Below are 27,877 nucleotides of genomic sequence, written 5' to 3' on the forward strand. Positions count from 1 at the left end.
TTTCAGCAAAGGGGTCCTTTAATACAGCTGCTTCTGCCTTATTTAAACCACTTTTTTTTTTTTCCCCTAGTGCACTTTAAAACCATGAAATCCAAGGCAGACTGAGGCAGTACCCCCTCCCTTGCACCAATGGACACATTTCAACACATGATTCCACCAAACATTTGCCTAAAAAGCCCTCCCCGGCTTTCTCCCCTGCCCACTTCCCCGCACATGCTGGTCTGAAGCCTGCAGACTTCTCACACTGGCGTTCCTTTGGGGAAAGGCAGCAGCGGGTTGCCGGCAGCCCCTTTGCTTGCTTCGGCCCCCTCCGTTTTCAGCCATTCCATCTTCTGTTTGTGTTGCTGCACAGCATCAGCGACCCGGGCATCGATCATGGCCTCCGTAAGAACACCGTCCTCTGACGCATAAGCTGCAGCCTGGAGAGGCAAAGGCAGAAGAGATATAAGGTAGTGATGGCAATTCCTAGGATCAGTGAAGAGCTGAGACTGGGAACCCTCTTTTGTTTTCTTCTCCAGGCGTGTGCGCCCCCACTCTAGCTAGCACAACACCTGGTCTTGTTCTCCGTCAGCGGCGGTGCCCAGAGCGACCCGCAGGACAGCTAGGACTCCGCCGATGGGCGTTTTGCAGATGACAACACAAGCAGCCGTACCCTCCACGGAAGGGAAGGATGCTGAGGCTATTAGCTGCACCCATCTCCAAGGTAACAACGCAACTCCAAGCTGCAGATTTCTAAATCTGGGTACTCCCCGTGCAGGCGCTCCCGCAAGCGACTCGGTATGCGGCTCCTTGTGCAGCCATGCTAGCCAGCGAGCTTGACTCTAACGAGCGTGGGACCCAGCTTCTCCCATCCATGCTGCCTGCCCCAAACAGCCCCAACCTTCCGTCTGCCCCCCTCTCCTTCCACAGAGCTATCACATCATGGATTGCCACATGCCAACCCTTCCGTCTGCAGGACGTTCGCCAGGACCCCAGTTAGGAACATAAACTCCGGCCCTCATACAGGCTGAGGTGTGCTTCTAAGGCATTACATACGTAAATCTTTAACGGTGCAAAACATCAATTAAACCAAGCGACGAGGTTTACTGCAAAGGCATCGTGGAAAGAAATTACAGCGTGACCATTGTAGGCACCCACTGTCCAATGATGAAGACGGGAGAGAAGACAAACCCCAGTTTGCACTGGTCGGTATCACCACAGCGCTGACTAGCCCAGACCTGCCTATTGGATTACGGCTACCTCACTGCGGGAGGAATAATGATTTCGAGAAGTGGACAAGAGGTTACCCAAGCTGTTTTTCAGCCTCCTCTAGCCTACTTTCCAGCCCTTACTCGGCAGCCCTTTTGGGGGAACCGGTTAGGTCGCAAGAGGTCTCACTGCACAAGCCACACGTAACCACAGAGCTGGCAGGCGCTGGTTTTTACTGCAAGGAGCATCAAAACAGATCCATCCCCGTGCAAAACATCTGTAATCCTTCCTCAAGGCAGAAGTGACAAGTTCGGCTAATGCTCATACTTCAAGTTAGGAGTAACCACCGGCCGCAGGCAAGGAGCGCGGAGGAATGGAAGGACTGCAAATAGAGAATTCACTTTGCATAAAGGCACTGGTGCTCCGCATTCAGGGAGGGAGCGGGAGGCACCCTGAACACAGCGAGGCGGTTACTTCCCACCGACACCAGAAGAGCACTGCTGCCACAACCTGCCGCTGCCACGAACACCGCCACAACACGTACCGGCAACGTGTGCTGCGACCTGCCTTCTCTCAGCACGGCACCAGGGGCATGGTGGAAAGGGTCTGCGCAGCTCCAGCACCCTCTCCGACTCACCCCCGTAGCCCACCCACCCGCCTTGTTATTTATTTGTTTGCAGGACATGACCCGGGACTTAAAGCTAAAAGGAGCCAGCGTCCTTTTGTCAGTGCAGCCCTCCGGCCAGGAGGCTTTGGTGTTTTAAAAGGGGGTAAACGCTTTCCTGGGATGCGCGAATAGAGAGGATGTCTTCCCTTCCTCCCTGCCACCACACAGACCATAAATTCAACTGTGGAAACTCCTGCAAAGCTGTGCAGTTCACGCTCTGTTGATTTTCTCAATGACTTTCTATTTATAGCAAGCCTCAGGCCCCGGCTGTCAAGAAAGCAAATGGGGGAAGCAGCTGTCCCTTCTGGGAGTAGCTTGCACACACACAAAAATGGTACTGAGCTTCATTTGTATTCATACCTCTGCCTTCCGCATGGACACATTTTAACCCATTTTCTCCAGTGCAACTATTCGTGTTTTATAACTCAAATCCAATTACGAAATAATCTGAAAACAAAGCGTTTGGGGAGGAAGCAGAGGGATGGAGCACAGACGACAAGTCCAGCCTAGATGATCTAGTGTTTAATTTCAGCCAAGAACTGTGGTTTATTTTAACTTGGCCAAACTAATCTGTATCCTTTGAATCCCATTTATAAAGAAAACAGCCTGCTCAAAAAAACCCCCAAAACACACAATCACACCCTCACTGATAACATCCTTATAAGTAATTCCACTTCAGTATGGAAACATTAAATCCTTCCTGTAACTTGGTCAGGCAGATGATTTTTTTTTTTTTTAATTTTTTAAATATAAACAAGGTTCAAGGAGCAAAAAGGCATTTTGGCAACAAGGGCAAGGAAATGTCAGGAAGCTCACCTCTGCCATTAACACTGGGACATAAAACTCCTGGGAATTCTCTCAAAGTGTTGCCAAAACAATTTTCCAGGGATTACAGCTTGGAATAGTGAAAGGTTGCTTTTTTGGCATTTTATCTACAACACATCAGTGGGTTTAAGTCCAGGGAGCAGAACTACAAAGTCTGCACGTTACTAGAAACGGATCTAAAGGGAATTTTTAAGTGTGTAAATGCATCTAAGCCACGCTATACTCATCAAGGATTAGAGATGGGGAATGGAAAAGCACAAGGACAAAAGGGAATGCTCAGTCTTCTGCAGAAGAGATTAAAATGGATTTCTAGCAGGCAGACTATTAGCTGTGCCAGACAGCAATCTTTTTCCCAGCGCTAGAGGTTACACCCTCGGGTTTTCTGCATCTTATTTTTTCCGTTTGGTAGATTCAGGACAAACGGAGCCAGACTGAAACAACAGAGAACTAGAACTTCACGTAAACGACAGCCAACCAATTTCAAGCCCAGCTTATAGCGGAATTAAGCCGACGAACACTGCAGCTATCGCTCAGGCTTCTAGTTTAACTGAGATGGTTTTGTTAAAAGCAATATTGGCAGAGCGCTCCAAAACAACAACGCAGAGCCGACAGCGATGATGGTTTCTCCTCCTACTGCTTCAGAACTTCAGTTTTCCCCAAACTGTCACTGAGGTTCAAGTTCTGGCCACGAGAGGTGACCCCAGGCAAGCCAAGGAGAGCTGATGAGGACCCATCTCAAAACTCCATCAAGTCCATGATAAATACCTTCTCTGTCCATCCCCTCCAGCCCTTCTGCAGATTGAGGGATGGAAGCAGGAGTACCCATGCAGATCCCTCACTGCCTTTCCTAGCACTGCTGGTGCTTCGTGGGTGATTTAATCAGGTTCCATCACACAGAGGTTAGGACTGGAATTGCAAACACCGAGGCTTCAGTCAGCTTGAGGTAGCAGGACCGATCAACGCTTCACCATAGATTAAGCCTGCCTTCCTGGTCCCTCTGCTGTCCAGACACTGGTTTTGTTCCAAGACATGTCTACAGAGGTATAACACACACAGACAGCAACACCGCAAGTGACTGTCGGAGGAACAAGCTAATTAAGAAAATACATACATACAAAGCTGAGGTGAATTAAGTGACAGGCACATTGCAGTTAAGCCTACACTTTGAGGATTAGCTCCAAGTCACATCACGGCGCTATGCGAAACAGCTGAAAACAGAAGGCAAGCAACATGCTCCCATCCAGCTCTGTGCTCCAGCACTCACAACCAGTGGTTTTCGCTAGGGCTTTGTGCTGTAGTCCTCCCTAGAACGGGTCAATTGGATTTATTAAACAGAGACCTCAGGCATATTGCATTTCAGCAGCTGTTGTGACGAGCCTATCTAGAAAAGCGTTGGAAGCTTAAGCATCTCAAGACATAGCTGTTTCAAGCCTGCTTTGAGGACTTCTAAAGAGCACTAGGCTCACGACATCTGCTGTTTACCAGCTCTGCAAGGTGTTACTAAGATCAGAAACGGAACCGTTAAGAGAGATACCTCATTTTTCCCTTTTCTTGGCTCTTCCTGCCCTTCATCTTCTCAACTTGTACATCACCTCAAACTCTTCCTGCCTGTGTTAACTTGGCTTAATGCTTCGGGTGGAGAGAGGAGGGGGAAAAAAAGAAAAAGGCAACCGCAAGTAGGGAACCGAGTAGGAGGTGCGGACGTTCACCTTAACTAGAGTCACAGAAGAAGCTCCCTAAATCCTCAGGTCAAGCCCTTTTGCAGCTTCCTTATAGCTCCACACATCCAAGGCGGAGAAAATTGTAGCTTGCAAACTGATTAAAATTCCAGTGTGTGTTCATAAAGGCGCTGCTCACATCAGGCTCTTTCCCACATCAGCCTTCTTTGTCACGCAGAATTGTGAATCAAAAGTTCAGTCATACAGGAGTTTAAAAGGCCAACAGTTGCAGAGTTAAGTCTCTTCTGTAGTATATAACCACCTCAGAGCTGTTGCCTCCAGCTGAGGAAAGTCTGAGAAGCGTTTTCTTGAGGCAGTTACGCTGGTCCGTACAGCCCCTGCCTACCCCGATCCACCTCCTCAGAGGCGCCAGGACGTAGCTATGCAGTTAACTTGTCTTGCCAAGCTATTTTCGGTTCTGATCAGCTCCCTGACCCAGTTCACAGCAGAGCCGTACAGAGAGGCGTACCGGCGCGATGGAAAGGACAGCAGAAAGGCAGGAATATGAGGCAGGACTAACACTGCCAGAAATGCTTGTCAAACTGCAGCCTTAATCCCTCCTTGATAGGGGCGAGTGTTCTATCAGCTACAAAGCTACCGATAACAAGCCATCTGTTAGTGCTGAACAGGCCCCCAAACACCCATACCGTTCAAGAGATCACAGACTGGTTTGGGTGGGAAGGGACCTTAAAGCCCATCCAGTCCCACCCCGGCCCTGGGCAGGGACACCTCCCACCAGCCCAGGTTGCTCCAAGCCCCGTCCAACCTGGCCTCGAACCCCTCCAGGGATGGGGCAGCCACAATCCCCCTGGGCAACCTGGGCCAGGGGCTCACCACCCTCACAGCCAAGAATTTCTTCCTAATAGCCAAGCTAAATCTCCCCTCTTTCAGTCTGAAACCGTTACCCCTCGTCCCATCATTACACTCCCTGATAAAGAGTCCCTCCATATCTTTCCCGTAAGCTCCCTTTAGGGACTGGAAGGCCACTGTAAGGTCTCCCTGGAGATCTTGGGTTAAGATCAACTTGGGTTAAGACTATGTAACACACCTGCTTACAAGACAGGCTTCTAACCACAGCTACTGAAGTGCCATAGGCTAAGATTTACATAGGCTAAGAAAAAGGCAGGGGTTAACAAGTCTTGCCACAGTCAAAACTCAGTGGGCCATATCCAGCATCAATGCAGGCTTCTGTAAAGCTCCACTCAGTTACTGCTCCAAACGCCTTGACCCAGTGACTGAAAAAGAGCCCGACGGTAGCACTTAGGTTCAACAGCTCCCAGGGTGGTGTTTAATACAGAAATCTTCCCCCTTTTCAGACTCCTTCACAAACCTGCCAGTGGACTGTGTCCACCCAGTCACCTCCTGAGGAGAGACGCCCACGTCGAGCCACTGCTGCAAAAAGCCCCGTGCTATTTTAACACTGACCCATGACACAGCAATCACACTTCCTTTCTTCATCAACAAGGGGTAAGACATGAAGTCCCTTGCTCCAGAACACCAACAACTTTGATTTTGGCCCAGCTGAAGCTTCTGGCAGCTTCTACATCAAAACAATTTGTATCTTTTTGCCCACCCTCTCCTGCATCTTTTCTTTTTTAAAGCCCTTGGACTGTTTCTTGACAGCAGAGAGGAACATAAACTCCTGCTGCAATTTTACATAGAACCTTGTTAATAGTTCTGGAGCTATAAAGTACATTTTAAAATAAGTGATCAGGGCAACAACACTAGGGAATTAGTCACTCCCACTTTCCCCTTCCTTCAAGATCACTTAAAGGATAAATGATAAGAGCTGAGGTCATTGCAGGGAGTAATGACAAGCTAGGAGATAAGGGGTGATAAACAGCCAAGCTGATAAAAGGCAGAGGATCATTTATCACAACTTTTTATTACAGGAAATGCCTGGCAGCAAAGCCTTTCACATACATGGGATAAGGGGGTTCTCGTGTAAATGAAGAGAAATCAAGAAATTCTACAACCATTAGTGGCCTGCTTTCTCTCCCACATCACCGTCGCTCAGTTTAAGACAAACACCCCAAGTCTTCCCTCCTGGGTTTCAAAATCAGCCCACAAAAAGCATAGGCGTAGTTGGAAAAAGCAAAGTGATGATCTACCGGCTCCGTGAAAGGCAGAACGGCCCAAGAGTCTGGTCTTTCCTTCAACCTGTCAGCTCTCCAGAACGCTCTCTGAACACGCGCTAATTGGACACCACGGTGGTCCACCTAAACCCGTCAATATGCACCACCCCCCTCAACCTCAGACACTTGCCAAACATCTTGCTAAGCTTCTTGACCGAGCTGGTAACGATACTCATCTGGTATGTTTGCAGGCAGAGAATGGGAAGAAATTAAAAATAAGTAAAGCTTCATATACACTTTCAGATGACAGCACACATTCTTGAAATACATTTCAGCAATACAAAATTCACATAGTAAAATTAGCCAGCTGTGTGCTAGCATCCAAAGAATAAAATAAGGACTAACAGCCCTCCAATGGCTGCTTTGGATCTCAGCTCATGACTGCTGCAGTTAAATGGATTAGAAGAGATAAATACCTTCTGTTCCTTGAAAGGTGGAAAAACAGGAGGAAGAATAAAATGCAAACTTTGCAAAATGTGTTTGTAAACGGCTAAAATAAACAAACAAATCCCGTTGTTTATACAATACCTGAAAGGAAGCTGACATTAGTAAGTTACATGACACACAATTTGGAGCACATTCCTTAAATTGATATTACTAGGTTGGTTTATATACACAATCTAGTAAGAAACTGACAGCTGTGACAAAACAAGATGAAAGCCTGATTAAAAAAAAGTGCTTACGGTTGCTGAGTATGTGAACAATTGCATTCAAAGTGATTGCATTTCTTATTTCTAGATAGGTACCACGCACGCAGAAGTACCCGCTCTTTTCAGCTCCATTTTCCAGTTAGTTTTGTGCCTTCAGTTACTGAAGTTGCATTAAAAAACATGTTTAGAACAAAGCAGGGCAGAAGGATGGTTTAGCGTCCTGACGCTGTCATACCTATGGGCCACAACAGCAGGCATCTCCTCTGCTGAGCTCCTTGAGCTGCAACGTGCGCAAGGCCAGCATGATTTGCCCAAACCCATTCCCAAGTCACTTGCTTTACTTAAATTCAGTAAGGGATTTCCCATTAGTGATTACAAAAAGCGTTCCTATTTATGAGACGAGGAATTACGCTGATATTCCGACACCTGCTCTAGAGCTGGCAGCATTCCACTGCGACCGTACGGACATACTGAAACTTCCAGAAGTGAGACAAGACCCAAGACTCCAACAAACACTCAAACCTTCCAGAAACGGAAAACGAACCAAGCAGCCCAGTGACAAAAGCCCCACTTACCTGCCATGCCACAGCAAGCTGAGAGATCTCTCGGCCAGACATGCCCTCTGTCAACCTGGCAATCTCCGAGCACTTCTTCCCATAGTCAAACTGGGCCAGCTTCAAACGTCTAAAAAGCAGCAGAACAACGTTTAATTTATGTGTAGCCACGTGACAGGACAGGAGAGTGAGGGAGCCAGAGGCAGGCTTTGTAAAGAGCAACACTTAGAATGAAATCAAAGATCAGACCGGCTCGATCTCTGTAGAAAGATCCAGCCTGAGTACAGAACTTCTCCTGGGCCCAGAAAGCCCAATTTTGTGGCACAAGGAAATGTGCATACCTGAATTAAGACCAAAAAAGTGCAAGACTGCACAGCGCACAAGGAAACAAGTAACTTGGTCTGATTTGTTAAGCCAAGCAGAGACAAGTGCTTGCACATGAGCAGTTCCGTCAATGTTCCAACTTGCATTATTGCCTCCAGTGCAGTAACTGGTCTCCTAACTTTAAGGGCACAACAAACCACCGCATGAAATTCTAGGATGGCACCTCATCCCATAACAGGACAGCAAGAGGCATCTCTCCAACTCTTACCTGCACGACTTGTTTAAAGTGGGTTTATAGGTGGTGTGACAGAAAACACAGAAAAGGAGACAAAGAAAAACCATAAAAGAAAGAGAATCCTCCAGGGTGGGAGAGTTCTGCAGGGATACTCACTGTTTACCCTCTGTGGCTGGCTTCAGGACATGCCTATCAAAATACATTCTCACAAGGCGCTCCCGTTCCTCTAGCTGGGGCAGATCAAAGTTCACCATTTCATCTATTCGGTCGTTGATGGCCCAATCGAACTGCTCAGGCTGGTTGCTTGCTAAAACAAGCATAAATCTGGAGAATGAAACAAGAGAGGAAAGAAGACTGAAAACCCCCATAAAAATAAAAATCAACGAAGCAGTGTAACCATTGGGAACTGGCCAGTGTTTAAGACCTTTCACAACCTGGTACGTCCGAAGATGCCTTAGAAACAGCTTTGTAACAGCATCTCAAGCAACATACTAAAATGCAGTGCAGTTTAAGCTATTTAGAACTGAAGTGCATTTAACTCAGTACTTAGCCTGCCAATATCAGCCTTCCCCAGTCTGCCAAAGATTTATCACCTTATCCATAATCTTCCTCGGGTTAGGAACATCACAAACATTTAGCAAGAGTACAACCTCCCAGAGACCTCTAAGTGCGAAACCTTGGAACAAGGCTGGACAACGCGGAGAGACGTTCTCTGGCACGTACCAATCTCCAGTTTAAATCCCACTTTGGGGAACCGACTTCAAGCTGCTAAGTACACAGCGCAGCACCCTAGAATCACGAGGGGCTGCCTTAGTCCTGCTCTGAAGGTATGGATGGCTGCCAAACTGAAACCTGTATGGATGGCTGCCAAACTGAAACCTCAGCCAGCTCAGCGAGCTGCAGAGCACTGAACGGTCTCATCCTGGCCTACGAATAAAAGGAGTGTTCCACTGCTGGGTCTGCGTATGGGGACGATCATGCTTCAGCAGCTGGTAAAAGTCGACTTGTTTCCTTCAAGCAAGCCTGACAACATATTCCCGCTACTAAGTTTAATGTGTGCAGAAAGAGAGGCGTTCACAACGGGTACCATAAAACAACGGCGGTTTGTTTGACCAAGCTTTGCTCCGGGGTGCAGACATGCCAGCTTCCAGGTCCTGCTCTCACTTGCTGCATTTTGAAGCCAGAAGCCCTTTCTCTTGCTTTGTGATGACGCTTCTTCCCCATGCCAATTCTACTTTAATTGATGTTACCAGCTTAATAGCGCGTTATAATTTGAAATGGGCTTTTAACCACAGCTATTGGAATATTGACGTTCGTGCTGTCTATTTAAATCCTAGTCTACAGGGGGCTGTGTTCTTTGCTGCCATTTCTGAAGACAACTTTGCCAACCCAAGAGCCACACAGGCATGAAACCGCTCCTCTTCTACCAACATGGAATTCCCCCAAGCCCCTCGGATAAAGGATTGACACACAACCTGATATTCAGGCCTTGCTCATTTCTATCGTGAAAACGATACAGGAGATGCAGTAACAGTAAGGTATCCAGCAAGAAGATGCAGAAAGTTCTTTGGGAAGTTTAAGCCGGCAATTCACAGTATTTAGCTACTCTGGTGACAATTCACTGGTAAAATAACAGTACTCCTCAGGGTCTCGCCAGAACAGCCAGATTTACGTGCACTATTAGATTTATTCAAGCGAACTCCCCATTCATGGATACAGAACTCCTCATTGCCCAAAGCAGCAATAAGGCCGCTCAGAAGTGAAAAGCGGCGCATGAATCACCAGGACGTGTTCATTCTCCTCGGATGGCTCCCATTTTAAGTTAGGGCTGAATTCAACATCTGACAAAGTGACAGCCCAAGCGCTTTGAGCGGAGGCACAGCACCCACCAGCACCCGGCAAGCCTGCCCGGAGCTCTGCTACGGCAATTTAACATCAGGGGAAAGAACCATCCCCTCACCAACCCCTGCCAGCCACTGGCTCGCAGCACAATTATAAATCCGGTCAAAAAACCATCGCTTTGCTAGATCTGCAGCAATTAGACATTACAAGTCTGAAAAGGACTATATTTCCTAGAAAAAGGGGGAAACTACCTAAAGCAAAAGCATACACACTATTATTCTTGGAAGTTCTGCAGTTCCATCTAAACATCTTTATCATCTTTGCAGGTACAGGGCAAAAGACATTTCTAGAGATCACCTAGGAGCTCAGGATATCTACAGTTTTCACCTTACATTTTCTGTCTTAAGCACCATTTGCTCAGCGTCCTGTAGAACATACGTATTTTGCCAGTATATATTTATTACATTTATTCTCGCAAGCAGCCAAGTATAACATTGTTTAATAATAATTATCCTCCCAAAGAGAAAACCAAGGACCTTGCAAGGTTCTTGCAGGCTCAACACCTTGCTTCCTAGCAGCCGACTTACTCATTTTGGAAAGGCTCGCCTTCCAAGGCACCTCACTGCGACAGAGAAGGGTACAAAGAAGCTGCGTACAAGCACCTACCAGTTAGAGCTGCGTTGGTTTTAAACAAGCTCGAGGGCCCAATACGTCCTTGTTTAAACAACGGTACTGATTAAGAAAGAAGGTACTCATTAAGACAATCAAGGTGTTTAAATACCGCCTGTTTCAGGAAAGAATTTCCGCTACAGTGCCAGACAGGAGCCACACAGTACGGGTGTCACGTGAAAGGGAACCGCTCACCTCCACACACCGCGTGCAGGGGAAGCGTCGTCCTGAGAGGCGGCTCAGGATCCCTTTTGCACATCTGCTAACACGGGCCAACCATCCTTTTTACAAGCACTGATCTCTACCCTGTGTACAGCCCTTCTGAGTTCCAATTTCCAGGTCCCAGGAAAAGATAAAGGAGGAGCAAGCTACATTCCGTATGTAAACTCAAAGTCTATGCAGATTTTTTCCCCCAAGACCTTAGTAGCACAGATAATACTTTTCCAACTCTCACTTGCACACCGCAAAACCTTTACAGACTTTCCTCAATTGAGGGGAATATCAACGGCTGTAAGGGCTGAAACCGGATACTTACTTGTTGCTGTGCTGCCCTGTTCTGTGCAGGAATGCGTTTAAAGTTGCTCTGAGATCTTCGCTGATTTTCTCCTGCAAAGATGAAATCCGAAGGAAGATGAACTGCTTGGGGACCTAAGACGGGTCACAGCTTTAAGCAGCATTACTGACAAAGTGAGTTCTGTTATTGTCAAGAATTTGCATTACAGCACAACCCAAAGCACCACAATACTTTGAAAAAAAGCATCAATTTATATACCCAGAAAAAGGTTTGGAATTAAAGCTTCCACCAGAAAGGGTAAATATTTACCCAGTCATCCAGTGATTCTCTCGATTTCCAACCCAAGGCTCTAACCGTTGGCCCAGGTGGTTTTCTCTGTTGAGCACTGTTTTAACTGACAAGTCCAATAAGACACTTACAGGAAAATAAGCCACGCCAAAGAATTCACTTCTACATTCAAAGTAATCTTCTAGGGATAGCGCTTTAAATAGACCATTGGGGTTCAAGTAGCAGGACCAGATCCAACGTACAACAGGGTGACTTACTTTGAAAACATAAATCATTTGTACAGGGGAAAATGCTAGTGTCGCTTTGTTAATGTAGTAAAAAGCAGTTCTGTTATGAAATCCTCCCAAGATAAATATCTGTTGGGACAAAAACCAAACCCTGCAGGCTACCAGCTCTGCAGTGTGAACGGCCTTCTCCTGTTTTCAAGATATGCCTCTTTCTTTCCTACTGCCCCGGCACCTGCAAAACCTCCAAAAAAGATGATGTCACCCATCTTTTGGAGGGAGGAATTCTCAAGTCAGCCTTGAGATGCTCATTCCATTCAGCAGCAAGACACTAATTTCTTTTCTCTGCATCACTTAATTAGGTGAGCAGTAAGGCACCTGCCGGTTTTAATCTTTCGCCTGTGGAAGCTCGCTAATCAGGTTAAACAAGGAGGCTGTTGGCTGACTAATTCTGCAGCACACACAGATAACAGACAGAGAGAATTTACTTACTGTTGCCCTCTTCCGCAGAAATGCATCCGCTTCATCCACAAATAGCAAGAGGCTGTAAAAGGAAAGCACTACACAGTAACAGGAGACAGGTAAGTGAGGCTCAAATGGCTCGAGGAGTCTCCTGTCCCGCTACCAGGCACCCGCAACTGCCACCAGCTCCGAGCCCGCAGGATTACACAAGCAAATTCATTTCTTAAGGCAACATTTCTCAGCTAAGCTACAGCAACGTTTCCATTGCATACACCCGGCCCAACAGTTAACGAAGAGGCATTAGCTTAAGACACCTGAGGCCATAAATCTGACTCCAGGCCTCTGGAGTTTTGTTTCCCCGCTGTTGAGAAGGAACTGAACAGAAGCAATTCTAGGGCACACGACCTTAACCTTCTCTAGGTTCTTAAATCTAGATGGGAGTTCTCCTGGGCACGGTTTGGCAATGGGCTTGTATCTAGCCCTGCTGGTATGTTATTGCCAAGTGGGAGCAGATCTTGGAAATTTAGACCGGGCTGCCCACGTATTTGCAAGAGTGCTTATTTTAGCATTCCCTCCTATTTAGAGAAACGTGTGCGAGAGAGGTACACAAGCACACAAGAAATCTCGGTGACAGTGGCATCCTCCTGCCATTTTTCTTCCTTATACCTTTCTGAAAATCTGAAACCAGAGTCCTCTCCTGCAACTCGCTTTGCTATTTTGTTGTGTTTTTCCTTTCCAAACCACACTAGCAATAATATAATGGTTTTATGACCTGTAGCGAAGTGAATTAATAGAGTCAATGAATAATTCACAAAAAACCAAATTCACTTATAACCCAAGGGTAGTGCTCTTCCCAAGAGACGAAGCATCTAAAGATGTTTATCAATAACAGAACCAAGTTGCTCATAAAGCTGTCACAGCACCTTCTTGCCTAGCTTCAAACCCAGCTTTCTTTCAAGGGATTTCAGGGCTTATTAACATCTTTTACTCAACTCCAGTTTTTCTGAAAATATTCTCAGCTACAGTCTCTGCAGAGAAGCGTCTTTTATCACAATGGCTTTCAGCTAATAAAGGCAAGGCAGTACTAACAGCTAACACTGGATAGCCAGAATAAAATCTGCTTAAATACTTGAATGTTACTGGAGCTTAGAATATTGATGTACGCAGACACGTGTAACCTTTGATCACCACTTTCGTAAGATGGCCATCTGAAGCGTATGAAGGTCAAATGCACAGAAGTTTTTATCAGGACAGAGAATAGACTCAGACCCTGAGAAAGGGCATTCTTCAGCGGAAGATCCAACAATGTTCATCCACAGTAGAGTATCCTCATTATCTCTTCCAACCTCTTTTTCTAAGCTCACTTAAATGCTTACACCTTTCCTTCTGTAGCTCCTCAGGGCAGGAGAAGCTTAAGGAGTTTAAATCCTTAAGACATTTGCTCTGCAAGTTTTGGGGCTTTTTTTTTTAAAAGGGAAATAGAAACATTCAGATGATGAATGTTAAGCAAGGATTAAAACAGACGCTGCAAGATAACGTCCATCTAAAGCAATCAGAGAACACGTAAATCACTGGTTAGCCACATTTACAGAAAACCTGCAATCAAAACAGCACAAAACCCCCAAACTGATGCCCACTGCAAGCTCACTATTGAATTTTAATGGCCCGGCTGGACAAGCAACTACCTCTGGACTGCAAAAATCCATTTACACTAGCATGAACAAGTTAACTACGTACTCTTACAAAATCAGGGGGTCAAGATTTAGCCTCAACATGAATGCTTTTCTGCAGATAAAAGTTCGCTTTTAAAGGTGACTTTTACACCTATCTAATGTCATTGCCTTTAGCACCCACCTCCCCCTTATCCTCTTTTATTTCTTACAATTCAATACTGCTGTTGAGATCCAAAAGTAAACAAGAAGCTGGATCCAAACACTACCAGAGTCTAAAAACTGAGCAACCGCAACAGGGAACATAATATCCAGAGACTGTAAACACCTGGTTACACCTCCTTCTGCGTTCAGTCTTCTAACTACCGTCAGAAAACTGATCACTCTGAAAAACACGTGTCCCAGCCTTCAAGTGGGCAATATCTGCCTGGTGAGATCAGCAGAGCGTCAAGCTATGACTGATCTGGAAAATCTGAAGTAAACAAGGAGGGTCTGAGGGAGCAGAAGAGCAAAAGCTTTCAGCCTTTTAAATATTACTAAACTACAAGAATTTATCCATGCTAGGAGATGCTGTGGCTGGTCAGCGTTACCCCACCCACGAAAGAGTATCGTTTAATAACAAACAGCGATTAGGGGGCTGAACTACATCGTCGCAGTGGGTTTCTTTGAGCCAGAAACCAAATTCAGGACTCAGAGGAGCCTTTACTTACCCTCTCCTGCTGGTGTTTGCCCAGTCAAAGAGTTTATGCATGGCAGTCACTCCCTCCCGCCCCATGGGGGCAACATCGCCACCGGTCATGATGGCATAATCCATGCCAGAGTGCACAGCTAATTTCTGGAAGGAAACAAAACCAGCCAGTTAAGCGCCCTCTTCCACCGCGAGCCCACGGAAGGTGAGGAGGGAAATAAAAGCAGCTTAGCCCTATGGGCATGCCTATTTGCAGAGGGTAAGTATGCTCTGAGAGACGAGAATACTTCTTTAGTCACTTAGGGGCAGCTTTTAGTATTGCTCTGAAAGGGAACAAGATATGGAAGATTCGTCTTATGGCAACGTACGAAATTTTAATGCTAGAAGGCACTGCTGAGAGCGCTTCGACCTTCATCTTTATCTTGTGCATTGTTTATTTCTTCCACCGTTTTCTTCATGGTCTAGTTTCTAACATGCTTTCTCTGTGCAGTTGAACAGGATTCTGTTCTCTACTAGACGCTTAACTAATACATCTCAAAATTTTATTAATTTAAAAAAAATTAAAAGCCTGGAATTAAACAGCCAGTGAACCCAATGAGTATTCAGACACCATAACACAGTTTTCCCTTTGTGTTTTAAAGCCTGCCACAACTTGTTGGTCCGGTGGCTACTAAACAAAGGGTTTTGATGAAGCTGCTGGGCCATGCTGGAGACATCTCCCTTAAGCCTGCAGGTAAAAAAAATAATCCTCCATGATCTTTTCATAGGACAGAAAATGCAAGTCTATCCGCAAAGCAAGTTTGACAGGATGTAGCCAACATCAACCAAGCACATCAGAAGAGCCTACGGCTTGCACTGATCAAAGTTTGCTCAGGCTGTCATGTCGCTGCAGGGCAGAATTTTAGCCTTGGCAAAGCCGCCTTCTACTTCAGCCCAACGAGGTCTACACCAAGAGCCGTGTAACCTTGCCATTAAGCTCCCAGCTTAAACCTGCTCACCAGCTCATTGCAACATCTCAGTGGTGAATTAGCCCACAAACGCCTGTATCTGAAAGAACAGGCTTCAGTAGGATTTGAAGCCAATACACGGGAAGCTCTCTCTCTCCTCTCCATTTCAGCAAGCAGTTCACACAGCAGCCACCAATCGAGCCCTGCCACGGTGACAGCCAGCAAGCCGAATTCACATACCATTAGCTGACCCAGACCTGGCCAGCCAGTTCTGCTGAGCAGAGGAAAGTCATCTGAAGGTTAAAATGAACAAGTCAACCCAAGTAGATGAGCAACAGCCCCAGCGAAAGATGCTTAGCTGAATCCAGCCAATTATCTGCTGTGCAGCAGGAGGCTGTAAAAAGCATTGCTCTGACCATTAAAACCATCCAGTTCCTGCTACTAATGTTTAGTGTTTTGTATCAGTCCACAGCTGGAAGCTTTGGCAGTTGCATCCACGTGTGTTTACATCTGTCTCAAGAATCCTGTCATACGGCATTATACTTATCACAACAGACCCACGGATGTCTTTGCCCCCCAGGAGACAGGCCACCGCTGTGACATGTTGCCTTTTTAGAACCGCAGTAGCAGCAATCTACATTGTCACTGACATTAACCCAAGTGCAAGAGTTACAGCTCAGGAAACACCCAGCCTCCCAGCGTAGCGTAGTCTCCTCTCTAGAGGATACAGGCCTGATGTGCTCAGTCCTTTCCTCACCCTCACATCCATTTTCCTTCTGACCCACTCCACTCTTACAGCTACCACCAACATCCCCTTGGAATTCCTATGCTATTGGGGAAAAAGCATTAAGAGGTAACTTCTGGTCTGTTTAATAAACTTCACCTTCCTCCACTGCAAACCACTTGGCTCTTGCACTTCTCCCTTCTCCTTATGCTGCTTGTGCCATTTCCTAGACCTGTCCCTCTCTACTGGCTTTAGAAATCCAAATTGGGTGGCATACTGTCAGAACAGGCAGCAAAAAATCTACTGGGATATGGGTTTAATGTATTGATAGAGAAAAAAAAATTTCAACTTGCATCAGCACATCAAATCTGCCACTGTTAAACAAGTATATGAAACCTCGCATCTAGAAGAGCAAGTTAAAAAACAAATCCTGACTCAAATCAATGCAAAACCCACCCCGGTAGCACACACGCACAGTAAAGCTGTACCTGTCTCTTCCCTGCTCTGGGATTAGTACGCAACAGCAGGAAAGATCCTATTTAGACAAGCGCATAAAATTAACAGAGGTGGAAACGAGACAGCAGGCTGGTGTTGTGATTTCACAAGTCACAGTTGCCTTTTCCAGATGGGAGGGCTCTTCTGCCTACGCCCAGCACTGGAACCCAAGCGACTGCACTAGAGCTGAAGCAGGCTGGATGCCCTTTCCTCCTTTCCCAGAGACACGAGAACACCAAGTTTACGCAATACTACAGCAATAGATTCCAGACCAGAGAGGGTGCTTCGACCCTGAAGTTTTCAGAGCACCCTGCAACATGCGGGTTATCAGGATCTTGGCAGGGTTTTACCTTGGCAAAAAGCGTCTTTCCAGTGCCAGGGGGACCGTACATAAGAATATTCCTGTATAGGCTTTTGTTCTTTTTTGTATTTCTTGTTGCTATGGCAATGTCTCTCACACGTGCTTCTAACTGTGGCTGCAAGAAAAGGGTTAAACGTAAGGAACAGAAAGTACCAAGAGACTTGCACCTTGCAGCTCCACAGATGAGCACCAGCAAGCAGGCAGCACTCCTACAGTCTCAACTTTTTAAGCCTTAACTTCAGGTGCTTATTTCTTCAGACCAGGGACATTTCCGCTTCTGTGTCAGGATTTACTCAATTTGAAGTTCTGTCTACTCGGCTACAATTCTTTTATAAGAAAAAAGCAGCAGTGCAGTAACTACTGTAAGAATTGAAACCACCTAAATATTCACTTCCTACTGGATGCCCTGGGATACATCAAAACATAAGCAGCTCTTTACAGTGCTAATTCTTTCCTATAAGTCATAAACATTCCTGTTCATACTTAATACTGCATTTGTAAAGATACTGGGAGGAAGCTAAATTTGCCTGATATCCAGGAGTCAAACCGAGAAGCAAATACAGAGAAGCAGCCCTAATTAGCAAGTTAAGGACCACTCACAAGATGGGCAGAAGCATACGCTTCTTCAGCTTTTTGGCCTACAAGCAGATCTAGATGGGCTAATCCACAACAGATCAGATGAGACAAGTGGAACTGTACGTTAACATGCTGACTGCAGAGAAAAACTGCAGCAGGGCAGGGACTGAACTAAGAATTCCAACTGCTCTGCAAAGAGGAAGAAAGGTTAACAGAGTGCTAAATGCATGTCACACTGAACACAGGAGCTTATTTACGGTCTCAGTGCCCCAAGGGTACTATGTCTGCAGGATTACTGCAATTACACCTTTTGAAGTGAGTGTAAGGAAACAGCCTTTCTTATTTAGATTCCAAAGTCATCTTTCACAGACCAAGACAGCAAAATAGAGTACTCACACTGAGAACAACTCCTTCAAGGGCATCCTGAGCCTTGCTGGTAAGACGCTTACCAACCTAGGGAGGACAAATTCAATTAATGGCATGTAGAAATTAACCACCGTTTTGACAACTCACACGGACAAAAAGGTCGTATAAAGTGACAACGAGCTCAGCCCACCTATGCTATCTCTTAATAGCACATTTACCCGCAGACCCACAGACAGCTCCCTGCCTGACACAACAGCCGCAAAAGGAGTTTTGCATCCTCGTGTCTGAGCGCAACACAAAAACAATGCTAAAGCTTACCATGATAGGATGCTTCAGTGCCTCCAGCACAGTAATACGTGATGTTTCTCTCACCAGGGAAGGTTTGCCCAAACGCGCTTCGATGTATCGCCCTGCTACTGCCGTGGCATTCTTGGCAGAGTAAACGCCCACTGCCAACAGGGTTAGGCCTGCCACCTGCAAAGAAAATGGCGAAGGATTAGGAAAATCACTTGGCAAGGAAATGGTATTGTGCGCAGCATGCCCTGTGGTGCGGAATTAAGATTCAGGACAACTGCTGACCAATAGGGGTTTGTTTTTGGTAAGATGTTTTATCCCTGTTCAGGCAGTCAAGCTCTCGCGCTCCCTATTCACAGGGCATTTAGTGCTCTCGCATCTCGCGGTGTGAAAGGCAAAGGAAGCACAAGTAATGCATATAGTCCTGTACCCAGAAGTACGTACTCTTTGCTCAAAATGTGTGTGGCTTTTCAGACCTTTATCCGAGTATGTATTAAGACAAACAGCCATCAGGCTTTGCTACAAACTGGAGATATAAATCTCCTATGAGAGATCAGTATCTCCCATAATGCTGAAACTTTAGCTTCCAGCCTTACGAACAGCAGCACACGGGGAAAGTGGTGTGGTTTGGGGTTTTTTTTTTCCCCAGGTATTCTGTGCAGGCAGTTAAGAATAAGCCCACATGAGCCAAGCGCTGTCTGCCAGATTACCCCATACCATGTAAGAAAACTTATGCTGAATAAAAGATGCCAAGACAAAAAAAAAAAAAAGTGAATTGTGACTGCCACCAAGGCAATGCACAACAGGGAACAAAATGGGCTAGCCAGGGTACATCCCCGAAAATGAAGTCATGCCAGACCCAACGCAAGAGGAAAACACATACTCAAGAGGAGCTTCAAAGCCAAAGCCACCATGAGCATTACCATCACTGCATTAGAGACTGTTCTTTCAGAAACCGCAGAACACGAGACATTCCCATCCACTTGCCAGTGAAGCAGAAAGACTCCAGACTCCTCTGTGGTTTATGGCTGCTCCTCGGTTCAGCACTACGTCGGCTTATATTAAACCAAGAGCCCCGCAGGCAGCTTTTCCCCACCATAGCTCGCTGTCAGAATAGACAAGAAGCTGTTCTGACAACGCTAAAGACGCTCCAAGAGGCTGCTAAGAGTAACATTTCAGGACAGGATTTGAAAGGAAGATTTTACAGAAGTGCTTAGCATGTATAGGTTTGTTTCCTTAATTCTCAGAGACTGACAGCATTGATTGATAACTTTTATAAAAACTTTACTTAAGGTGCACAAACATACGCCTCCAGTTCCCTCTGTTTGTACATATGCAAGCAAGTCAGTTGGTTTACTAAAAGTCCTATTCACCTGAAAATACAAGGGAACAAGGGGCATTAGTTTTAAGCTGAGAGGTGTTTGGGAAGAGGCCAACTGTTCCACACGGTTCTGAGTGCGAGTGATGAGTCGTGCTCAGCTTACAGCCAGATGCCAATAATTCACACCAGAGCAAGCCCAGACAGACAAAGCAGCGCGCTGCAACAATCACTTTTAAAGTAAGCAGGGTTTTTCTGCACGTACAGAACAAGGTCAAAAGCCTCAAGGACAACAAGGATGGCATGGTTCAATAAACCACGAGACACCATCTGCTCGGTTTCCCTCCGCTTAAACGTGTGACATCACGTGGATGGAAACATGAACGGTTCGGAACTGCAAGCTCTAAGGTGCAAAGAATTAGACGACCTCCACACCTGATTCATTCCAGCTTACAGGGACTTTAGAACACAAGAGAAACTCCACCTTTTTAGCAGCCTCCCTCTAAAACAAGGTACCGCAGCAGATGATCGCACACACTCTTACACCACCTGCTTTAGCAACATCCAGTACTAAGCAAAGTTACAGGCTGGTGCATCAGATCCAGCCAGGCAGAGAGAAGTATTTCAGACTTTTGGACTTCACTGACATTCATGTTACAAGATACAGAGAAATACAGCTTTAAGACCGACAGCTATGTATCAAAAGAGGAAAATTACTCAACTCGCATTCACAGAAGAACCCAATTACTAATCTAACTCCACAAATCAGTCTGATTACAGCGCCTATCTGTTTACCATGAAGTATCTAGCAAAGGAATGAATCTCTCACTGATAAGCAAAGCTAATTCCACTAAAAAAAAAAAACACCCCAACAAACCCCAAAAAAACTTTGAGCAGAACCTTTGGGGTCGCATGGATGGGAAGAGGTAAGAAAAAAAGCAGCCCTTACAATAGGCGGGAAGAACTGAAAATCCAGGGCTAATTCAGAGGAAGCCTAAAATAACTGGCTAATTCTTACCTTATAGCCATTTTTCAAAGCAACAGAGAAAAAAAATGAGTTCCAGCTGTGTTATCTCCTTTCCAAAAATATACTTTTAAGCTAAATGTCCCAAATTCACAAGACAAGAGTTTGTCAGAAGCAAAAATGACCATAATGCAGGAAACTGGTATCTGGGTCAAAAGAATATGCAGCTAAAAGCACCAAACGCTAATCTGCAAAAGGCTCTGAATACTGCAGCCATTCCAGGTGCAGCCCACAGATTACAAAAGGATCCACTAAAAGCACGTCGTCTTCTCCCCAGTGCACTCAAGCAAAGCACCCTTTGTATCAGCCTGTGTGTATGAAACCGGAGGGTGGAGCAGATGGTGGTGAATTACTTAAAGCAAAATGCCCATTTTAACAAGCCACGCTACTAAAAATATATTTTCACTGTAAAGTTGTGTTGTTAAGTAGCACACTGAGAAACAACTTTATGTCCGTAAGAAGCCATTGCCATGCTCTTTTGTCCTATGAAGAGATGTCGGTCCAGCTTTTAATCAACTTATTTAGCACGCACAACAGTTCTCCAAGTGGTTTCTAGGCTACATCAAAAATAGGTATAAAGGTGGGAGATAAGTTTTAAGAGTTTTAGATCATGTGCTGCAAAGTCAAAAGACAACTACATGCTGTTGATCAGTCACAGCCAGAACTTTTACGCGACCAACGAGAAACAAATTATCTATACAGAGAAGACGAGTATTAATTCGAATAAAAAAATCTGAAGCCCAGAATCTCCTTAAATGAGGACTGCAGAGAGCACTAAGTGAGCAGCAGATTCCCACCACGGTTTACAGTGTATAAACACAGCAGAGCAAAGAGTGAGCTTCACACGCATTTACAGACAGACTTTTCTGGAAGTTATCAATACCCATCACAATCTTACCGTGGCTGTAACTTTGTCCCAGTCTGTTACAAAAGCACGGAATCCTTCACCAAAGAGCATCCCAGCTGTCCTATGGTAAGCAAACAGCAAGGCAGGCAGGAGGAAAAAAAAAAGAAAAAAGGGGATTTTGAAGACTAACTTAAAACAATTTGCAAAACAACTTTATACTCTATAATGATCATCTTCAGAACCAGTCAAATCTAATTGAGTGCTCAGGTGGGAACTGAAACATGACCAAGCACGGCAAATACATTTACAGTCATCTGATGTCTACACCTGATCTAGGATTAAACCCAGAAAAGCGTTTGGCACTAAGATGATAACAAGTTATTTCTTTAATACATTATTGGTGCTGAACTGCAATAAAAGATATTTAACGCTAAAGCTTTTTTTTTTTAGTCAAAATCTAGTTACGTTCAGACACTGAAATAACTCAGAGTAATTTAGCAAATAAGCCTTGAAGTAATCTGTTAGAAAAACTGTATAAAATTCACAACTCTTTAAATAGTCTCTTTGTTTCACATTCAGATGACAATGTAGCAAGACAAGTGAGAGAGAGGGTTCTCTTTAATATAATTCCGATTTTTCAGAATATAGGGGCATACAAACTAACTTTTGCTATCCCTCAGAGCTTAGAGGAATAAACAGCAAGGTTTCCTACAGGAAGGGAGAAATCTGCAAAAGCACCAAGGCAACCCATGCCCTTTTCCTGGCTTGCACCTACTTGAGGGACTCTAGCACTGTTTGGCGATGTTCAGCAGCTTTTAAGCGGATCTGCTCCCGAATGATGTCTGCGTTCTCCCGCTCAGCCTTGGCACGGGCTCTTGCCTCTGCCTCAACACGCAGCATTTCATTCTTATGCCGCAGCTCCATCTCTCGTTCTACGGTAGCTGGGGAAAGAAAAAAAAAAAAAAAAAAAAGGACAAAAGAGGACAATCTTTTGGTTGGCTTTATCCCAGGTAGCAGGCAGGGGAAAGAGATGCGTTGCTTCATCCTGGCTTCGCAACAGCTGTGTATGGTAACACAGCAGCAGACTTCAAGATCTTAATTCCCTCCCACCCTCCCCCTAAAGGCAGCCAACCAGTAGGATATTACAGAAAACAGCCAAGGAATTTTCCCTCTGTGCTCAGAGGGATCACACACCAAATAGGTGGCCTTCTCCAGATGGCGCACCGCAAGACAATAATCACGCTTCAGTTCTGGAGGTTCATTATCAGAAAAATTGCTCAGGGCAAACTTTAGTCAGAGACGAGCCAGACAATAAGCAATAAAGCAACAGAGGGAAAAACAACAGTGCTCGGCACTGCTGCTGCTCATCAACATCATGTCAGAGAGGCAGGGTGAGATGCTACAGACAACGCAGGACAACCCCGGGCAAGTAACTACACAGAGTGTAACATACACGGCTTGTAAGGAAGAGAAACAAAACCGAGTTGCCTGTAAAATGCTGTTCCAAACAGGATTTTGGAAGCTCTGTTACTTCAGACACACAGAATTGCAACAGACACATTAAGATTGATGTGAATGGAGAATGAATAAAAGAAACCTAAGAACCACCCGGAAGATGAGATGAGGACTTCACAGCCAGCACCCTCTATCTTCAGTGTCACTGCAAGAAATCCTGGCCGGATCACCCAGCTACTGACACCTGGATACTCATCTGGGCGCTGGACAGGCTACTTCGACACTTGTATCTCGGTGCCAATGAGCAGGTGGATGCTACAAGAGTAAAAATCACGCTCTGCTACAGGGTTTCACCTTTGAGCTGTGTTATGCGGTTGCTCCAATACGTCCCTCAAAGACACCGACAAACGGTGAGAGTACCCTAGATGGCAGCAAGGGGCGGGTAACACTGGAGTCCACCTCTGCGCAGGGAGCAAGCCAGCCTCCCAGTCCCGCTTGGTCACACACAAATTGCCCTACATTTCCAAGACTCGTGCCCTAGTGGAGTCCCACTGGAGTTCTGCAAACCCAGTGATTCTGGCAATTCCACAATAACGGAAAGAAACAAAGCAAGTTTCAGACTAAAATATCGTTAGTCAGCTTTTATTTTCCACAGGAAACAGTGAACGGCAACTAAGCGACACAGATTCAACCGTTCCTCCCAGGAGCCAGTCTGTTTCTTTTCCCTCCTCAAAACTGGTTCTATTTTAGCTTGTCCCAGTATAAAAATCAGAATTTTAGCTGCGTCAGGAGACGCTGACAGTTCATGGGGAAACCCAAGTACCACTGACGTTTAGGAGCGCAGCCACTTCTAAAACTTATCTTGGAAGCAACCAGTAGTTCTAGTGCTATAAGGATTTACCTGTTACTTGCCAGTATGTCATTAACAAGTGACTCCAACAGAGCATCAACCAATACGGACAAAAATCAGTACAGAGAACTCATCTGCCCACCCACTCTGTCACTAGATAAAGAAAAATTACTAGCTTACCCCGCCTCATGGCCTCCTGCTTTTGTACAGATTCTTCCTGTTTCCTCAGGTTCTCTTCATTAGCAAGTTGCTGCAGGGAGAGTGACAGCAGAACATGCGTTAAAGTTGTAAGAAGTCGGTCAAGCAGGTATTTGTGTAAGCTTCAGTACTACAAATGTTTTCAAGAAGCTAGTGCTTAGGTTGAAGTGCATTCTTCTTCTCCCCATCTCCCAGATTCATACTCTTAATCCCATGCTCCTAGCCCCTTTGTCCTAACTCCTGACCTTTGATTTGCCTGGCCAGCAGGGCTGATGCCAAGCAAATAGTACAGCTGAAAGCAACTGTGCCCAGCACCAGCCACCTGCCCAGCAGGACAGGGCACAGCTCCACATCACCACTTCGATTTAAGCAAGCTACTATACAGTCCCCACCTGGGTTAGAAAAGCAAGTTATCGTACCTGCTGTCGCATCTGTTCATCATAGCGCTGCCTTGCCAATTTGTCCTGGTATTGGGCTCGCTTCAAACAAAAGAATATTCAGAATATAAAGATTAAACATTAAGAGAGACCCCTAGTCCTGAGGGCAACGAGGTTTGGAACACGCAGGGGGAAAGAAAACCAAACCAAAACAAATACACACAAACCAAAAAATAATCCCAGATATGAATATGAACAGAGCAAAGTTTGGGGCAAAATATCCTCAGCTAGCACCAAAAACTCCTCCATGCTAAGAAATCTATATAGTCTGACTTCATTTTAAGGTATCACAGACATAAAAACAAAGAACAAGTATTCTTCGGCCCAGAAAAGGAGACTTGCTTTACTGGGAAAAGCATGTTTTTCACATTCTAAAACACATTACCTGGACTGGCGATCGCAAGCAATAGAACCGTCAAGACATGCTGCCTGTCAGATGAGCCCTGCTTCTGACTGATTTTCTTCTTCCTCATTAATTTCTCTTCAATTTTCCACTGCAAGTGGCAAATAAACCCACGTCATCTACACTCAACTGAAAGTGGTCTGAGGGCCCATATCCATCAGCAAGGAGGACTCTGTGCTAGGGATGATATTATTCCCTATTCTGAAGATACAGAAGGCGGAACCGCTTGCATGGTAACTCCTCAACAAGTGTAGAGCATGGCACTTCAGGAGTAAATCATGATCGAGTTTGCTTTGACTTCAAACGGCGCCCTGTGAACTGCAAGAGTTCAAGAGCTAACTCACAAACGGAGCAGATGACTGAGGCCCGCTTCCTGAGCCAGCCCTGTTCAAAGTCCAAACGCGGATGGGATAAAAAGCAACATGTGCCAAACAAGCAGTTTTAGCTATTTTCCTAAGATAAATAATCAATTAGAACTAATCAATCACCTGATTTCCTGTGCTGTCAAAGTAAAAAGTCACCACACGCAAGCTATTAGCATAAAAGCTAGCTTACACCTCCCTGATTTCAGTATCACTGCCACTTCAGTAGCTCATGCTAAAACATGCCAGAAAGTGCCAACATTGCTCACAACCCAGCCTCTGTAATTCCCAGATTTGCAACACTTCTCCTCTTAAGGTATTTTTTCCTGTCTAAAAGATCAAACTTGGAAGAAACAGGGCTGCAGGCTACTTAAGACTGACATTCAAATAACTTGAGAGACATCTAATTACCCAGGCTAACACGTATACTTGATAAGCCAGTACTCTTCGGCTATTGGGCACAAACAAGTGTATCTCAGCACATTCAATAGCACTGCCCAGAAAGTTCCTTTAGGAAAATTTCAAAGAGCACAGAATAAGAGTAACTGCTACTACCGGTCCCTTTGGATGTTCAAGAATTTGGTAAACAGAAATTCAAGACAACAAAGCTGCGTATAACTGCAAATCAAGGCCAACATTACAAAGCCAGGGTAGAAAACGGGCTCAGCCTCACATCTATGACTCTCTCTGTTCCCCTTTCCCCCACCCCCAAAAGGGGTAATTAACGCATTATTGCCTTTTCCATAAAAGAGGACACAAACAAGGTCTCCCAGCACTTGGCTTCCCCCTCATTCCCTTACTGCTTGATGCTGTTTTGTTTCTTCGCTGAGCGTTTTTCGTCTCTCTTCTGCTTGTACCCGTATCTGCTCATTCTTCAGTTGTTCTATGGCAGCTTCGTACTCCTGTTAAGACAGGCAGATAATCATCACCAATGAGCTCAATACCTCATCCTACAGAGAAATGCTAGTGACAATTGTATTCCAAGAAATCCGCCTGTAATCAAAGTGGTATCCTGCAAAGCTGGCTAACACCACAAGAAAGCTAAAATACAATCATAAAACACGATTTTAAGAAATCTCATAATTAGCCATTTCGGGAGTAAATACTATTTAGAAAAACCCCACAAAACCAAACCAACACCCAAAAAATCTGCAAATTCCTTCATAAAAGAAGCAGAAGTCTGTCCTCCAACCAAATACTTTACAGTTCACTGCACTGCACTGCACTACAGTTCAAGAAAACCCTTGAAATTCCCTAAAAATGGTGCTGATATTCGAAGAGTTACAAAACCACTCAGGACAGTCAAGTTGTAAATAAAGCCATAAAATATGTCTGAGAATAGGCCAAATGGGCGACACTTCCCCTTCCAGAATTACTTTTCTTTTTTTTAAAGGCAAATAATTATGACTTGCTGAAGCTGAACAGCAACAAGAAACACTTAGCACCCTCTGCAGATTGCCAGAAAATGAGACTTGGATTTACACGCCCCCCGGCCCCAAATCTGGCAGCTGCCTGCAGCAGGCTGGCCGTACAAGGAGTGCCAGCATACCTTAAGTTTCGTTTGCTGTTCCAGCTGCAAGGTCTGCTCCTGCATCTGGGCAAGGCTGAGAGCATCTTTCGCATGGCCTGAAATTGAGCGGGAAGAGGTTACGGACAGCACAAAGGTTTTTTTTTTTCCTAGAATTATGAAAACGCTGTCTATTGAATCATCCCGGCGCCGGCTGAGGCTGCCCCGCGCCCAGCCCTGGAGCCGCACGCCCAGCCCTGGAGCCGCACGCCCAGCCCTGGAGCCGCACGCCCAGCTCCGGAGCCGCACGCCCAGCTCCGGAGCCGCACGCCCAGCTCCGGAGCCGCACGCCCAGCTCCGGAGCCGCACGCCCAGCTCCGGAGCCGCACGCCCAGCTCCGGAGCCGCACGCCCAGCTCCGGAGCCGCACGCCCAGCTCCGGAGCCGCACGCCCAGCCCTCCCCGCCGAGGGACGCCCAGGGATCCCCTCAGCACGCCGCGACCCGAAGGCGACCGGTTCACCCTGCGGGGACGGTGCTCCAGCTCCTCCCTCCCCCTTCCCGGGCCCCGGCGGGACCGCTCCGAGGCACCCGGAGGCCCGACCTCGGGGCCCCGGCAAGGATCAGCGGCCCCGGGAGAGCCCGCGGCCGCACAGGCGGAGCCGGGACCTGCCCGGAGCCGAGGCACCGACCGAGAAAGCCGCCACCCCCCGCCCCGGCCCCTCACGTACGGGAGGCGTCCAGCTCCCGCGCCGCCTTGGCCGCCCGCTCCAGGCCCGTGGGGTCGAAGTTGCTCCATTTGTCCTTGGGCGGTTGCCGGTCGCCGGCGCCCCCCGCCGAGGCGCCCCCGCCGCCTCCCGGTGCCGGTGGGAGGGAGAGCCCGGCCGCGCCCGGCGCCGCCTCCCCGCCGCCGGCGGGGGCCGCACCGCGGTTCAGCCCGAACAGCCAGGACATGACGGCGCCGCCGGCAGCACGCCCTCCCGCACGCACACACGCGGCAGTCGCGCAGCGCGACGTCGCGGTCTCCTATTGGCCCGGGGGCGGTCGCAGGCATTGCGTCAC

At 46.4% G+C, this 27,877-nt stretch overlaps 1 protein-coding gene across 1 annotated transcript; it reads right to left on the reverse strand.

Moving 5' to 3' along the window:
• On the reverse strand, positions 1-27,812 carry LOC134524065 (ATPase family AAA domain-containing protein 3). The gene is made up of 16 exons (XM_063353719.1): positions 27,547-27,812; positions 26,860-26,936; positions 26,111-26,212; positions 24,528-24,587; positions 24,091-24,160; positions 22,381-22,546; positions 21,657-21,726; positions 18,441-18,596; positions 18,153-18,209; positions 17,170-17,295; positions 14,676-14,800; positions 12,326-12,377; positions 11,343-11,413; positions 8,453-8,620; positions 7,759-7,867; positions 1-419 (listed from the first exon to the last, which is right to left on the reverse strand). The coding sequence occupies exons 1-16, from the start codon at positions 27,767-27,769 to the stop codon at positions 240-242; spliced, it is 1,812 nt and encodes a 603-aa protein (XP_063209789.1). The 5' UTR covers positions 27,770-27,812; the 3' UTR covers positions 1-239.
• Between the last annotated feature and the right edge of the window lie 65 nt (positions 27,813-27,877).

Source organism: Chroicocephalus ridibundus, chromosome 16 (genome assembly GCF_963924245.1).
Source record: "Chroicocephalus ridibundus chromosome 16, bChrRid1.1, whole genome shotgun sequence".
Lineage (NCBI taxonomy): Eukaryota > Metazoa > Chordata > Aves > Charadriiformes > Laridae > Chroicocephalus > Chroicocephalus ridibundus.